The sequence below is a fragment of the Pleurodeles waltl genome, chromosome 4_1 (genome assembly GCF_031143425.1).
Source record: "Pleurodeles waltl isolate 20211129_DDA chromosome 4_1, aPleWal1.hap1.20221129, whole genome shotgun sequence".
In the NCBI taxonomy this organism is placed as follows: Eukaryota; Metazoa; Chordata; class Amphibia; order Caudata; family Salamandridae; genus Pleurodeles; species Pleurodeles waltl.
In genome coordinates, this window is record NC_090442.1 from 277597344 (window position 1) to 277614465 (window position 17122).

The 17122-nt window shown below is 44.8% G+C and overlaps 1 protein-coding gene across 2 annotated transcripts in view; it reads left to right on the forward strand.

Moving 5' to 3' along the window:
• The window catches only part of ARFGAP3 (ARF GTPase activating protein 3), a 326353-nt gene that overhangs the window by 65838 nt on the left and 243393 nt on the right, over nucleotides 1-17122 (forward strand). For both annotated transcript variants that reach the window (XM_069228315.1, XM_069228317.1), the window contains exons 2-3: nucleotides 4005-4123; nucleotides 9427-9499. In XM_069228315.1, coding sequence (XP_069084416.1) covers nucleotides 4005-4123; nucleotides 9427-9499 — 192 coding nt within the window. The remainder of the gene's footprint in view (nucleotides 1-4004; nucleotides 4124-9426; nucleotides 9500-17122) is intronic.

Here is a 17122-nt window from a genome sequence, read left to right on the forward strand (position 1 = left end):
GCCATACTAGACTAAGAACAAGCATTTGCAAAGCCGATAGGTCTCACTTATGCAAGACCTGTTGGCTTTGTTTTGTCATGTTGTACACCAGTGTGACTTCTGTTCAACATAGTTAGAGGTTAGTGGCGTGGAGTGGGGGAATAGAGTGTCATAGAGTGGATTTGTCTGAATGTTGTAGAGTGGAGTAGGAGGATTTGAGTGTCGGAGAGTTAAGGGGAGTAGCCTCAAGGTACACTGGTGGGTGCGAACCCTTAACAAACTAAGTCGAGGGGGTGCTCCTAATATTTCATAACATCTGTCCAGTCTGAGCTTTCCTAGAAAAACCATGCTGAATGTGTGCATTTTCCTTGGAGAGTGTGACTATAGGGTCTGCCCACCTCTAAGCCCTTATAAAGCATTGAATAAACATAACAAATGTAGGTCCTAATATGCGATTATTATGCATGATTTACCACTGCTGGAGCACCACCTGGAGTTTTTACTGTCCTGTTCCGGGTTCAACAACCATCAGCGTGCAGGTGAGACACCATCACTATTCTCACCTGTGGAGGTCGACTGAATCTTTGGATATGAGAGTGTAGTGGTTGGAAACATTCAATCACAAATCGCTGACATTATACCATACCATTTTTCTGGACACCATAAACAATTTAACTCCAAATCAAACTCCAAACCGAATAAAGTTTCAAAGCTTTATTACAGTCCCAAAATCGATGTCACATAAATAGTGCGCAAAACTAAGTTATAAACATGCATGAAAACCACAGGCTGACCAAAGCGACTGAAATGATTTAACCTACTAAACATCAACACTGTTAGACACGCCAAAATAATTATGTAGATTAGCAACAGCACAATATGAACATTATAATCAGATTTCAAAGCAGATGATGGGGACATCAATAAATCATCGAAATGCAGTTTTAATAATTCGTTTCAGAGCTGGGCCATCCCTAACACTAACCAAAATTGAGACTTTCGTGTGTGGGGATGGGCTAACACGTAAGGTCAAAGCAAAAATAAAAGAAGGCAAAAGTAATTTGGAAAACATCCAACTAGAATAACTCACTACAAAAATATGCTAAAAGGAAACAAGAAACCACATTTACTTATACCTCTCCTCACAGTACCGCATACAGGATGATATATCAAGACGGAGCGGTCACCATCTTCCAGGTCGGTCAACAACAGCATCGGGACAGTGCAGAACACAAGCTACACATAGGACAAATCAGCAGTTCAGAATTAGTTGGCCTTATTTGTACTGAACCACATAACAGAATAGGGCAGTTAAGACTATGACGAGGAAACTCATCAGGAAATTCAGAGAATGGAATGTGAGGGAGCAGACTTAAACTAGAATAGACAAAACTCCAACAGAGTTCTAAACAGTGCCAAAAAGCGGAGAAGACTGAAGAAGACGGCCTTCAGTTCCAAAGTTCTTCACTAATTAAAATAACCAAAATCCATTTGATTGGTCTTTCAGGTGGGCACATACTGGGCGTCCGTTTCAGCATCCTATCACTGTAGATGGCACCACTAAATCTACAACTTTTAGCAATCTTCTCCGCAAATGTGTGTTGTTTGCAGTGTGACTTAATACATTCCTGCCAAAATATTACATTTTCTAATGCTTTGCAACTTACAGTTCCTTTCACACAATCCACAATAAATTAAACTAGTATTCGTTAACATGAATACTGTGATTTCCTGCTGCTTTCGACAGCTAGAACAAATAGTGTTAGACTATTGCATCTGGAACATCTTTTGCCTACAATACAGTAGGATATTCAACATTACATTAGCTGCCTAGGCAGAGAATCCAGGTCAGACGGGCAGAATAAACAAGTATTTTTCAATTTCTGTTTGCAAAATGAATCTTAAGGCCTAGTCAAGATAAAAAAAAAAAAAACTAAATGTATATTAATATAGTAAATACATTAAATAAAACCTTTTGCTCACCTAAAAATTTAATATCAAGCATTATTTATGTTATGTAAAACAATTTTAAACATATGATTATTTTCTTCGCATGTTAATGGAATTCATTTGATTCAATACAAGTGTGTTTAATTCATATTCATTTAATACTCCTAATACATTTTATTTCTACTGTTTCTACCTGAAAATAATACTTTCAGGTTAATGTTTATTAATAATTCACTCAAAATACAAATGCATGTTAAATGTGATGTAAAAATACGAATGGTAGGCACAAATGTCCACCACAATTTAAACGTATACATTTTCATTTCTATATTATTTTCTCTGTTATGCCTTTGGAACTACAGATTTATTAGCTACCATACCATATGCTACTTCTATGCCCCTAGTTTATTAATAAAACTTGATCTCTCTTACCACACAAGAGCGTACATTACTTATGCAATTTTGATCAGTGTTCTCGCCATGACACCTGGGCAGCTGGTCTCCACAAGAAGTGATGATATCAAAAGGAGTTGCATGAACACTCATTCCTCTTGTTTTACCAGCAGAGTTGTTTGAGTTGGGCAGTTCGTGATAAAGTGGTAAACAGCGTCTCTTTTGCTTATCATTTCAGATAAAAAAAATAAGGAAATCCCCTTATGGTTTGTGTTTTCATGCATGACGCGGAGCATGTTAGACTGTCTCAGTTAATTAACTCAAACAAATTGTGCTGCACAATTACAAATATTTAGGGATCTTATCTAAACTGGGTGCTGAAGAAAGCTAAATGACCCTTCTGGACAATTACATTGGCCATTGGCTGAAACATGTCGACCTGGTTACATTGCATACCTTGAAAGCATCTTTCTAGGTTTTTAAGCTTGCCAAAAGTATCCTGAATAAAGTAAATTACCAGATTCATTAAGAAAACCTGCAGGAAAGTTTAATTTGAGCTTTAATTGCGATACCTTAGAGAAAAGAGCTCTGCTAGCCAACCGCATCGAGCCCAGCCATACACAATAGGTGTATTGGGTGAGGACCCAAGGATGAAGCATGCCACAGTGGGTGAGGGTCCATTTATAAAACTAAATAGGATTCTTAGTCTCTATCCTACCCCTAGCAGTTTCTCAAATAAAGTACTAGAGAAATGTTAGATACAAGGGTGCTCTCTCCTGTGGTATAGGTTATGTAACATTGGAAGCTGAGGGTCTTATTTTGTTATTTTTTGTTGCTTCTTACTCCCTCTATTTGGTTTTTGGAATTGATATGCCTTTGAGCCAACTTCCAGCTAGAAATAAGTTCACCTTTACTGTTGCCTGTCTTGGGAAGGAGAGAGTGGAGTCGAATCTGGCGTCCATGTATGATTTTTTTTATTTCGAGTTTGGGGTTCTCTCCCAGCAACAAAGTCAAGTGAAGGGAAGCAGGTTTTACACATTTTTTCAGTTGCCCAGCTTTAGAGAAAGTCAGCTAGATGTCATCTTCACTTGTACAGTAGCATTTGTGCTCCTGACATTCTCTTAAATTGGACTGACGTAGGTCCCTTCTAGTTTAATGTTGATATGGGCATCATCTGTGCATATCTGGAAGTCCAGGCTCACCTGTCTGATCATCAACATTGCTATGGCATGTATGTGTGTGTGTATATATATATATATATATATATATATGTGTGTGTGTATATATATATGTGTGTGTGTGTATGTATATATATATATATATATATATTTTGTTTAGATTTGTGCTATGTTGGATCCTCGTGGTGCCCCGCAAATAATCATTCTCTGCAGGGATTGAAAATGTATTCTAATAGGCTGGGTGTGGTCTACAGAGAAGTACTGAATCATCTTCTGTGCCATTACCTGTACTTCTGACCAGTCTAGCTGACATTTAGCTTAATGCTTTGGGTACAGTTTTGTAGGGTGGTGAAAGATTGGGCCATGTATGTACCATATATTTAGGGGTGAATTTATCTTCAGAAAGGCATGTATATGGTAACTGGTAAAGTGGAGGAGGAGAAGCTATTTTAGAAGTTGGTGCAGACTCCAAATGTAAATGCTGATAGCATTTTTGTTTTCCAGGCATGCTTCGACTGCGGAGCCAAGAATCCTAGCTGGGCTAGTATCACATATGGTGTATTCCTGTGCATCGATTGTTCCGGGACGCATCGATCGCTTGGTGTTCATTTATCATTTATAAGGTACGTAGTCTACTGACTTGAATATTATCAATAATTTCTAACCAATGGAAGGTGAAAAGCTGGTGTTCCTCTTGTGTGACATGACCAAAATTAGTAGACTTGATTACTTTGATTTCGAGGGATCTGTGTGGTGAATAAACGGTCTGGCTGACGGGATTCTGTGGTTAGAACTTTGCTTCCATAAATATTGCTGAATTAATTTCACAAAGAATTTGCAAATATCAAACAAGTTAACGCGTTTTAACATGCAGTAGTGTGTTCAAGACGAGTCGTCACTAATTAGGGCTCCGTTTTGTCTCATTTTTAAAACTTTGAATTACTAGGTTTCTAAGTAGAGTGCAAGAGATGCAATACAATGTACTGCACGTTACTAGCATTTTGGACCTCTTAGGCATTAGATTTACTGAAATTACCAAGCAATGTGTTTTGTATTTGCTTCTGACTTAACACAAGTTGTTGTGAATGCATGTGCCAAAGGAGGGCAAGCAGGACATATTACTTAGGTTTAAAGGGATCTACAGAAAGATCCAAGTTGGTTGCTAGACCTCAAAATGGAGTTCAGCAAATGAGGAAGAAGGGTGGTTGTGGAAAACGGTTTAATGTGCATTTACAGCAGGTAAAGGACTGGCACTCCTCCCAGACCAACCAGGCACTACTGGTCTAATTTGTACTTTAGCGAGACGAGTACCCCGTTACCCCTGATATCAAGACATGTTTTATCTCGTGATATTTTATTCATTCTCGCTAATTCGCTGTCTTTAACCCTCTCAACTGGTTGAGCATGCATTCTCTTAGCCTCCTACCAGACAAGCTTCTGATTGTTCACGCTACAGAGCACGGATTGGTCTCAGATGGCATATATCCGAGCAGCGGGAATGAGGCTTGCTGCCGCTTGTAACACTTCTGCTGTACTCTGATTTTACAGATCATTACCTCTTTGGGAATAATATTCCAAGGCAGATCCAGTTTTGTGCAAAATAAATAACTAGACTAAGGCCCTCATTCTGACCTTGGCGGGCGGCGGAGGCCGCCCGCCAAAGTCCCGCCGTCAGGTTACCGTTCCGCGGTCGAAAGACCGCGGCGGTAATTCTGACTTTCCCGCTGGGCTGGCGGGCGGTCGCCTTCAGACCGCCAGCCAGCCCAGCGGGAAAGAGGCTTCCACGATGAAGCCGGCTCGGAATCGAGCCGGCAGAGTGGAAGCTGTGCGACGGGTGCAGTTGCACCCGTCGCGTATTTCACTGTCTGCGCAGCAGACAGTGAAATACATGTAGGGGCCCTCTTACTGGGGCCCCTGCAATGCCCATGCCAGTGGCATGGGCACTGCAGGGGCCCCCAGGGGCCCCGCGACCCCCCCTACCGCCATCCGGATCTCGGCGGTCCGACCGCCGGGATCTGGATGGCGGTAGGGGGGGTCGGAATCCCCGCGGCGGTGCAGCAAGCTGCGCCGCCGCGGAGGATTCAATGGGGCCGCGGTACACTGGCGGGACCCCGCCAGTGGTGCCGGTCCGACCGCGGCTTTACCGCCGCGGTCGGAATCCCCATTGGAGCACCGCCGGCCTGTCGGCGGTGCTCCCGCGGTCCTCCGCCCTGGCGGTCAAAGACCGCCAGGGTCAGAATGACCACCTAAATGTCCCTTCAATATCGGGGATTTTCGCACTGTACCTTGGCCTTGAAACGTTGGTTCTGATGGGGGCCCTATATTAAAATGCTAAATGTCTGTCCTTGTGAAGACATTTTAACATCATGTTGTTTAAATAGAGAGACCTGACTTGCCAGACAAGAAATCTAGAACATCCAGTGTGTTCTACCTGTCTCTCTCCTTTTCCGAACTTCCCAATGTGACTGATCAGTGTGCATCAACCTGTCACTCTGCATTCTGCTAGAGTGTGGTCCAAATATCCTTGATGACTCACATACTGACTCCTCCAAAATGTGAGTCTGTACACAAGTTAACAGAGACATTGGTAGCTTTGCTTTCTGCTCTAAGTGGTCCGGCTCATCCTTGGTAAAAGAATGGTACTCTCCCCTCCCATTCCTTCTTAATGCCAGCACAGACCTTAACCCCTTGGTAAAGGAATGGTACTCTCCCCTCCCATTCCTTCTTAATGCCAGCACAGACCTTAACCCCTTGGTAAAGGAATGGTACTCTCCCCTCCCATTCCTTCTTAATGCCAGCACAGACCTTGACCCCTTGGTAAAGGAATGGTACTCTCCCCTCTCATTCCTTCTTAAGGCCATCACAGACCTTAACCATTCTGGGCTACCAGACTGCGGGTCTAAAACCCCTGCACGTCTGTCATACTTGGACATTGTGCTGCTGTCTCTCTGTAATTCCCCAAATGACAATTTTCTAAAGAAAAGTGTTTGCCATGGAGAGTTGCCTAATGACTTCTCAGAGATTTTAATATTTTTTAAAAGTGTTCTGCAAATCTCCTGTAACCGGATCCTTGCCTCCTCATTGCGAGGCTGGTGTTGCACCTGTGTACCGTTTAGCATGTACAGAGGCTGTGTGTATGACACCGGTGCAATGGCCACATGGGCATCCGGTTTGTATTTGCTATATTCAAGGGGTTTTTGAGTTCAGTGGTTGGCGCAAGAGCCCAGGCAGCACATGTGAAATGCAGGGCTCCACCTGGACTTTCCCAGGATCCTTTGTACTGGTTTAGGCTGAGTAGTGTTAAGGAGAGGAGGCGGAGGGCTTTGAAGCTGGGGAGTTTTCCCGTGCCTTTCCCTGAGCCATAGTTCTGCGGAAGGGCTTCATCCCACAGCTTTCCCGGTAGTGAAGAGGCGCAGCATGTCTATGCTGTGTTCAGATTCTCCTCCCTGGAAACGCCCAGCTCCATCCCACCTTCCCGCTCAGACCAAGTCACTAAGACTTTGACTCCCCCAGTCTTAGTGGAATAAGGAAAAGGGCAGAACGTCTCGGAGCCGGACTGCTGGAATAGACAACTTCAGTCTGCCACTTCGGTATGAAGATGATGCTGAGACTTCCAGCTAATGTGGCAAAATATCTCTGCCAATAATGTAGGATCTCCACACCGGCGACAGCAGTACGTTTTCTGTGCTCCAGGGTTGGGTTATTCACAATCAGCTCTCTTTGCCAATTTCAGGCCCAGAAGCCTGGGAACTTCGACTAAGACTGCCCGGATGGTTGCCTCGACTCTGCCTCAAGGGAGCGATGAGACCTACCGCTCGGAGGAGGTGTTCTTGCATGGGGCAACGCTGCTTAGACGGGCCCTGAAGGAACCAGTTTGCATTGAAATAGGGATGTCCACTGCGCATCTGGAAGTGAATCTGCACCGCTCCACGAGGGTGAGGCCCTGAAGTGCAGTCCCAGCTTGACTAAGCTGTGTACCTCTGTGGCCAGAGGATAGTTGTGAACTCAATCGTGTCCGTAGTTCGCTTAAATCAGCTGAGTGCCAAGAAGCTGAAAGGCGCAAAAAGAAACTGGGGTGCAACCTGCTGTCTACCCAGAAGACACGTGGGTTTTGTTTCCAGGCCTGAGGAAGAATCCCAAACAAGGTTCACCGAGGCTTGAACACCACGATTTCATCACCACCTCCGTCCTGGTTAGGTTGTGAAGAACACTCTTGTTTTGTGAAAATGAGCTAAAGCACCACTGAACACTAATGGTTATCAACGGATTGTGTGCTCCTATTGAGTGAAATATTTTATTTTCAAGATATAGTCAAAAAATTGGTTATTAAAATTCGTCTCATAAAAGTAGATAGAGTGCATATTTGATTACCGCCTTGAGTGTTGTTTTTTAATTTGTATGGTGTATTAACCACCCTGGCAGGTAACTAGGGTCGTTAAAGTGGCATAGCGTTGGGCATTAGCCTGGAATAGCTATTTGTAAAATCTAGAGTGTTTGATTGCAGGTTGACTCTATTGGCTTTGCCAATGCCATCACCTTTGAAGAGCTACCGGCATTGACCACGCCAATAGCGTCATCGACCGAGCATTGGTAAAGCAAGGCCAGTTGGCTTGTTCATTTTTTTCTTTTTCTGTTAAGCTGCTGGGCAGTATGGATGCTAGATGCTTGGTGGCCCTTAGTAGTCCGCTTTGAATTTCTTGTGCATCATCTACTAAGAAGAATGACTATTCTGTATTTGTTTTTGTTGATTTAAAGTGTTGGGCTATTTCCGCAGGACCCGCAGTTCTTGTAACAGTTGTGAATGCAGTAAAGATACTCACGTTGGGGAATTACAATTGCAGTGGCTGCTTTGTGTCCTAGTGTAGTATCCTCCTTAAATCTAGACAATGGTATATATTTATTTACGATTAACCACAAACGTATTGCTAATCCAGTGAAAATGTACCACCGATAAAACATATTATTATGGAGGCAGGGTAGTGATAAGTGCAGGCTAATATTTCTTACTATACTGCAAAGGTTAAGTCTTATGTTTCTGCTGAACCATCATACTTTGGCTCGTCCCTGCCATGCAACGAGGTGAAGCTGTGGCTGTGCTTAACTACCCAGGTTTTATAACTAATGCACATGGAACCCCAGCATTGCATCACCCATTCCTGCATACTGCCGAGTGGGATGTGCTGTTTATTACTATTGTTAGCCAGATGAGGATCCTAAAGCCTACCTACGACCACATTCAATTCTAATGTTGAAAGAGCAGTTTGCACTGCTGCACACTCCTGTCTTTCTTTCATTTTTCATAGTTTTAGGAGGTTTATTTGATCAAATTAAAAAGCCTCTTGTTTGTGAATGTATAACCTTTACATTGAATAGAGCATGGCCTTCAATATTGAATTCCTAAAACGATGAAACATGTACAGTGTTTGACTTTAAAGAACATAGCATCTGTAGCTCAAAATCATTTGTGATCTTGTAGCAGTAAACTGGATGTATAGAACGGCTAGTGCAATCAGTACACTATACAGAGGCCTGCCATTCGAAGACCTACACAAGATCCTAAATGCAGACATTGGTGGGTGCTATATTTGCAAGGCATGCATGTACCACCCAATTCTCAGTTTCTTCCATTTTGAGGGCTTGGAATGTGGGCGTGTGCCTAAGAAACAATTGATGGGTTTCCTTCGCAAAACGTTTGTGATAAAATGTGCTTGTTGCAGTAATTGGGGGAAAATCTGACCCTGATGTGGCGCAAACCCAGATCGGAGTTTGTGGGATGGTTGTATTGAAGCCCTGAGACTATTTATTAAATGGAGTGTGTTTGAGAAAAAGCAAATGTTGTTTTTCCACTTTTCCAAGCTGTTGACCGTTTCAAGTATAGGTGAGGAAAGCAGTTTCTCCAAATCATTTTTATGTTTTTTATTAACAGATCTACAGAATTGGATTCCAACTGGTCTTGGTTTCAGCTGAGATGCATGCAGATTGGAGGAAATGCTAATGCAGTACGTACATTAAAACATGTTTTTGTATTTGCTTTTAAAACAGTTAATTTCAATGTTCCTTAATATTGAGAGCAAGTTTTATGCACATACTCTACTCACCTGCTTTATTTTTGGGATATTGTAGTTCATGCACTGGATCATCTCCCCCCTTCTTTTAGAGTCATGAGATGGCCTGGTTGCAGGCTTTTGTTTTTGAAAATCTCTTCCAAATCAATAAATTTAGGATTCGCACACTAAGCCTTTTTCTCATTCTACCGCTGTACACACTTGCTTGCTTCCCCCCCCACCACACTCCAGTTTCTGTTTCTGCTCGAGCTGAAAAACGTATTTTGTATAGTTTGCTTTGGTTCTCACGCTTAATCCTTTTTAAACCAGTCATCCAACAGCATTCCTTGGAGTTGTCTGTCTCTCTCCCATCTCCAGTTATGTGTTTGACTACGCAGATGACACCCAGCTGATCATCTCCCTGACCAAGAACCCCTCAACAATCAAGAAGAACTTCTGGGACGGGATGGAAGCAGTCAGCACCTGTTTGAGGGAGAGCTGCCTTAAGCTGAACTCCAACAAAACCGAGATCCTCATCCTGGGACCTTCCTCCTCAGCCTGGGACAACTACTGGTGGCCCACAACGTCCGCCAGGCTCCCATCTCCACAGATCATGCACAAAACCTCAGTGTCGTACTCGACTCAACGCTCACCATAACCAGACAGGTCAACTCCGTTGCCTCCATCTGCTTCCACACCCTCCGACTCCTACGGAAGATCTTCAGATGGATACCAACCGACTGCCGGAAAACCGTGACACAGGCACTAAACGTGAGCAGACTTGTTTACGGCAACGCCCACAATGCGGGAACCGTCAAGAAGAACCTGAACAAGCTGCAACAAATCCAGAGCGCCGCTGCCAGACTCGTCCTAGACATCCCCTGCTGAGAACACATCACAGAACACCTGACAAACTTCCAGTGGCTCACCTTCGAGAAGAGGATCAACCTCAAAGTCCTCGTACATGCCTCCAGTGCCCTCCACAACTGCTGACCCATCTACCCCAACTACTGCATCACCTAGTACTCCTTTTCCAGACCTCTCCACTCGTCCCAGCAGTCTCTTGCCAACGTACCCCACATAAAGAAGTCCTTGACTGGAGGAAAGTCTGTCACACACCTGGCAGCAAAAGGTTGGAACACCTTACCTCTTCATCTCAGACAGTCGCCACCACTGCCTCAGTTCAGGAAGGACCTCAAGACCTGGCTCTTCAACTGATCTCCGAGGTAAGTCAATCCTGATATTCAAAGCCCCTGACAAGGTTATCCATTTTCCTTAAAATGTGTCTCACCAGTCAGAAATATCCCCTTTGGCAGTGAGCTGGTTAGCACTAGCAGACGTACCACTCTTGACATAAGAGTTTGCTCTGCGGTGCCTACAATGAATAACTGAAGCTGTTTCAGTACAGACGTTCTCCTATACCTAACTCCTCTGGGGCTTCTAGTTCTGAGCTGCTTCTTAGGCATTTGTCTATCATATCTAAAAGGAAGGTTCCAGGATGCTTCCAAGTCCTAAATATATGGAACTCGAGTATTAACAGAACATATCTAATGGATGCTTGGTTTAAGGTATTCTTTCTTGCTCCTAAGGGCTGAGACAAGGGTTCCGGAGGAGATTAAACCTATTTTGGGAGAAGGGGTAATCAAAATAAAGATTAACACAAAATTACAGGCTTAGCCTAAGGAGTGTGGTAGTGGTTCCAGGTCAGACTCTAAGCTGTGATGGCAAATGCTTTCACAAAATAAAGCATTTGGAGCCAGAACCTTGCATTTGACATAGGCTCACGGTTCACTCACTACCAGGGCCCAATGAAATATTTTGGATATGCATCTGTTTAATACCTCCTTGATGTTGGGTTGCTGAATTACCCTCTCTCTTTCTCTGTACCTCTTTATCTCTCCATCTTGCTCTCTCCCTCCCTCCCTCTCTCATTCATGCACATGCAGTGAGAGCCAAGGTGTCCATGATGCTTTTCATAGTCATGTCTGCTTATAAAAAAAACTGCAATATACAAAGGTAAGTTTAATTTGAATGCTATTTCAAGACACTATATGCATGTTGGCCCTTTCTTTTTCATCCAATTGTGCCATGTGTTTCTTAACTATCTGTCCACCGACCTATATCAATTTAGACAGCAGTGTGTATCTTGAGTAAAGAGCTGTGTTTGGGGGTGTAGGGATATTAATGAATAGGTATGCAAATTTAGGCAAGGCTACCATTGTAATAACTGTTCTGCCTGCAATGCAAAGCAGTTGTTTGACCCATTGATCTGTGTACATTGCCAGTTGGTCCATTGTTGGTCCATTGCAGGCCCATAGTTATCCTGCAATACTGTGTTCTCATTCCCAAGTACGTAAACTCCCAGATAATGCACAGATTTGCTACACCAATGTAGTGGATAGTCTGATGTCGTAATTTTGCAGTAGGAAAATCTCTGATTTACTCAGGTTTATCTGTATACCTTAGTTTAATCTGAACTCAATAACATCTCTGATCACTGCTGCTTAGTTACCCTATGGCTGCATGATGTACAGCATAATATCATCTGCATATAACAATAAAATAATGTTTCCCGTCAGGAAAGCCAATGAGAATGGCACTTTGGGCTCCATCTCTATGGAAAATAGCAGCAGTGACAAGGGGCATCCCCATCAAGAGCCTCTGATTGGTGGCGGGGAGTGTTGGGGGGGGGCGGAAGGGACCCTCTGAAATGCAGGAGTCTAATCAGTGATGGCAAATTCCCTGTACTCATTCTTCATAGGGTTGTGAACAAAAAATGACAATAAAGAGTCAAAGGCCTTCTCGGCATCTAAAAAATTGAAATGGCTTGATCTCAGTGGAGGAAAATAGCACCTTTCTGACATAGTTACCCCCACTTTTTCCCTGGTGTCAGTATGTTTAGACTGTAGTACACTGGGATCCTGTTAACCAGGACCCCAGTGTCAGTGCTCTCTCCCCTAAATTGAGTTAGTATGTAACTCTTACACCCCACAATTGGTATACTGGTGCACTCTTGTAAATCCCTAGAATATGGTACTTGGGTAACCAGGACATTGGTATACCAGGGGTCCCCTATGAGCAGCAGCATGAGTTGTGCAATCCATGGGGGCACATGCAAACTGTGAGTACAGGCCTGCCATTGCAGCCTGTGTGAAATGGTGCTGCACCTTTCACCCCAGATAGAAGGTTTTCTATGGTCACTACACTTTGACTCTAAAAGTTGCCCTTCAGCCCAAGGACAGGGTGCTTGGTACTCAGTGTGAGGACACACCTGCATGAGCAGATATGCCCCTGTAAACCCCAGACTCCATTTTCTGGGCTTTGTAAAAGTGGGTAAGCCATCTTAAGGTATGTAGTTACAGCCTTGCAGGGTCTGCATGCCAACCCGTGCTGCTGCTGACCCCAGAAACTGTTCTACCCTCCTGCTGCTGAGCCAACTCGGGCAGGGGAAGGCAGGACAAAGGATTTCCTGCAAAGGAGAGGTGTGACCACCTCTCCCTTAGAAATAGGTGTCATTGTGCTGAGGTGGAGATGCCTCTGAGTGCCGCCTGACTGCTTTTAAGGACACATTTGGAGCCCTCCATGCATAAACAGGTTTACTCTAGTGAAGGAGCTCCTGGCTTCCGCTCTGGTGCCAAACCACACAAAGGACAAGGGAGTGACTAACCCCCCGTGCAGCTCCTCCCCTAGGGAGGTGCATAGATCTCTACCAAGTGGGCACTTGATTCTTCCATCCTGTAAATAAGATGAGCAGCGGCCCCTGAGAGCATCTGACTGGTTAGGTCCAGCTATGTGATGTCCCTGACACCCCCCACCCACCCCACCCTTACCGATAGGTGGGTCACTGCAGTAAGTGTCCAATCCCCTTTGTGTGTTACTTAAGGGCTCCCCTGTGGGTGGGACCCTAGATTCTTCTGCAAGATTTCAGGAACTGTCTGCAGGTCTCCTCTGCAAGACACTTCTGCAACTTGACTACCGAAACCTATGCTGTTCTTTGCTGAGACTGAGAGCAGTAGGAGGGCTCCTACTGCGACTTTGTTTCCAAGTTCTGCAGGACTTCTGCAACCTCAGTGACCATGCGCTCTCCAGAGTCACAAGGACTCTGCCTGCACTGGGAAAGCAAGAAAGAATCTCCCTCGTTTCAAGAAAGAAACAATCCCTTGTAAGCAGCAAACTGGACTACGGCAATGCCCTCTACGCAGGAACCACTGGCAAACTCCAGAAGAGGCTGCAATGCATCCATAACGCCTCTGCACGCCTCATCCTGGACATCCACTGCCACATCACAGACCACCTGAGAAACCTGCACTGGCTCCCAGTCAACAAGAGAATCACTTTCAAACTCCTCACCCATGCTCACAAAGCACTGCACAATACTGGACCAGAATACCTCAACAGACAACTCTCCTTCTACACCCCACCCCGACCAAACATCTCCGCTCCGCCGACCTTGCCCTCGCAACTGTCCCACGTGTCCGCAGAACTACTTCACTACTGACGTTGGTTCCAGTACAAAAAAAAAAACGTGTATACACATGTTTGAAAAGTTTAGGCTATGAGGCTAAGTATAATGCTCCCAGAATGCTCTCTGATTAGATGCAAATTAAGTGTCTTTTAGTAAAATGTGTTGGTGCATGCTAGTATTTCCCAAAAATATTTCTAATGGAAAATCAGTGTAACCATTTTCAACACGATTATGGGAAGCATGAAAATAAACAAACACTGACAAAGCCAACTGATCTGTCATATATTTTTATAAGTCTTTTAGTTTAATCAATGCATGTTTTGTTTTGACATGGCTTTTGTAACACTTTATTGTTGTGGGAGCTATCAGGCCCTCAACACTGTAACAAACACTGGCAAAAAAAACAAAAAACGTTTTTGAACTCTAAAAGCACACGTTGCCACCAGTGGCATAACAAAGGCCCCGCAGCCGCCCTCCAGGGGGCCCCTTCAGCACAGCACCTGGCCTGAGTGAGTCTGGAGAGGGGGCTCCTCCATGTTCTTTGCAAAGGGGCACCCTCCAGTTTCGTTACGTCACTGATTGCCACTGTAGTTCCTGACACTGAACAAAACTACTTTGTGTGCCAATATGCTCCTTGTGGAAGAGCAGAATGCGATTGTTCACAGTAAAGCCAGCCGAAAGAGAGAGAAATAGGAGTTTAATAAAAACAAAATGTCTTTGTTAACACCAGACCTAATTAGGGACCAAGACCCACATGTAGGTAGCTTTTTTGCATGTCGCAAACAGCGACTTTTGCTGTTTGCGACGTGCAAAAAGCACATTGCGATGCACAAACCCAGTTTTGCGATTCAGTAACCTGGTTACCGAATCGCAAAACGGGTTAGCGACTCGCAATTAGGAAGGGGTGTTCCCTTCCTAATTGCGACTCGTAGTGCAATATAGGATTGTTTTGTGACGGCGGACGCAAACCATTCGCAGTTTGCACCCATTTCAAATGGGTGCTAACACTTTTGCTAAAGGGAAGGGGTCCCCAGGGGACCCCTTCCCGATTGTGAATGTCACTGTAAACATTTTTTTCAGAGCAGGCAGTGGTCCTGCGGACCACTGCCTGCTCTGAAAAAATGAAACGAAAATGTTTCATTTTTCGTTTTTGTAATGCATCTCGTTTTCCTTTAAGGAAAACGACTGCATTACAAAAAAAAAAAAAAAAAACTGCTTTATTGAAAAGCAGTCACAGACATGGTGGTCTGCTGTCTCCAGCAGGCCACCATCCCTGTGAGGGCCGTCATTCGCAAGGGGGTCGCATATTGCGACCCACCTCATGATTATTCATGAGGTGGGCATTTGCGAAGCCCTTGCGAATCACAGATGGTGTCAGGGACACCATCCTACATCCGGATTTGCGACTCGCAAATTGCGAGTCACTCTGACTCGCAATTTGCGGGTCGCAAATCTGAACCTACCGACATGTGGCCCCAAATTCTTAAAGAAAGTCACAAAAGTGCACCCATGGTATATGTCGTACCCCTATAAAATATTTGGGAACTGTATTTTAGCATGGGTAAATACGATGTGTAGATTTGCTCATGTGAAAATCTATTGAGCATTTGCAAGTTCATTTTCCCTCCAGCCACTTTCTTCCCAACCCTGGAAGAAGTTCTAATTCTGCCATTGTCAGGAGTAAATGTCCAACCTTTCTTACTATGGAGAGAGAAGCTGGTGAAAATCTTTAAAACATGCAGGTTAGTAGGTTTGCAGACTCAAAGGCATTCCAGCCCTGTAACTATTGCTTACTGCTTCCTCCAGCCCCAGTATGCAGATCTGCAGGAAGGTGGCAAAATAGGGGAATTGCTACAGTAGGGATTGAAACTGCAAGTATTCAAGCCCTACTAAGGTAGTAGCCCTGGCATAATCAGAGAGGCTATTATCAGAGCTCTTACATAATGAGATTGCTGCCATAATTTGTCGCCACACTACATGGCACCAAAGGGACAAGTAGATCTTTTTACAGGACAAGTAGATTTGAGAAGCAACCTGTCCCCTGGACAAGTAGATATTTTAATAAATTCCACACCCCTGCAGGTGAGTAGTGCGCTTTACAAATTCCTGATTGATTGATTGATTGATTGAAGGAGTCACTCTCCTACATTCGCAGGCACCTCAGTGACCACAATCGGTTTGTGAATCCTTCAATCCCACGGACTCTTCAAGGCTCTACAATACAGGTGGTTCTGTGGCTCGCCAGAGGTCTAACCTATGTTCCTTGCAACTGGGAAGTCTGTGGTCCATCGCTGGAGCCGCTTGCCTGGAACCCTTGTGCACAGTGTCTGTCTGTCGTTGCCAAGACTTGTTGGCTCTTCCGTCCGAAGACCTCCTAACTCCAAGAAGCCCCGGCCTCCAGCACTCTCCAGCTCCAAGAACGACGTCCTCTCTGCAACTCCTGCAACGTGGGCATCCCTCTTTGAGGTGTTACTGAGGCCTCCCTGTACCTGCTTTCAGAGGGTCCTGCTGGGGGCTCCATCAATTCCTGCTGGCTTTCCTGTTTGCTGAGGGCTGGCTCTGCCCTACCTGCAAAGGTTGGGGTCACCTGAACCTTGCTGGTCCCCACAAATCCTGCAATCTTTGTGAAATGCTTCCATGCATTTGCCAAGGCTTGTTGGTGGTCCCTCTGACCACAGACCCCACCTCTGCAATCTGATGACTGGCGTGGGACAGCTCGTGAACAACTCTTCCTGCAAACCCTGGACTCCACATCTGCACCTCTTTGCCTACTGTCCAGCAGGAAAGCATCTCCAAGAAGAGTTGGCATTGCCCTCCTGCCCTGCCTTGGGCACCTCCAGGTGGTCTGGACTTTGTCTCCTCTTTCCTTGTGCCCACTTCTTCAGGAATCCACATCTGGGTTCCACTGACCTGGTCCATGGGTCACAACAGCAGCTGGACCACCGAAGTCCCCATTGACTTCAGTGAGAGGTTCCAACACTACTTCATCCCTATGTACCTGGGCTCCTTGGTGTAGGTACTCTACTGTTTTTGGGTATCCATAGGTGTGGGCACTATCTAACCTCCCTTGTCCCAACAGGTTTCCTCTAGGTTCTCTGGGAAGGGTCCTAGAA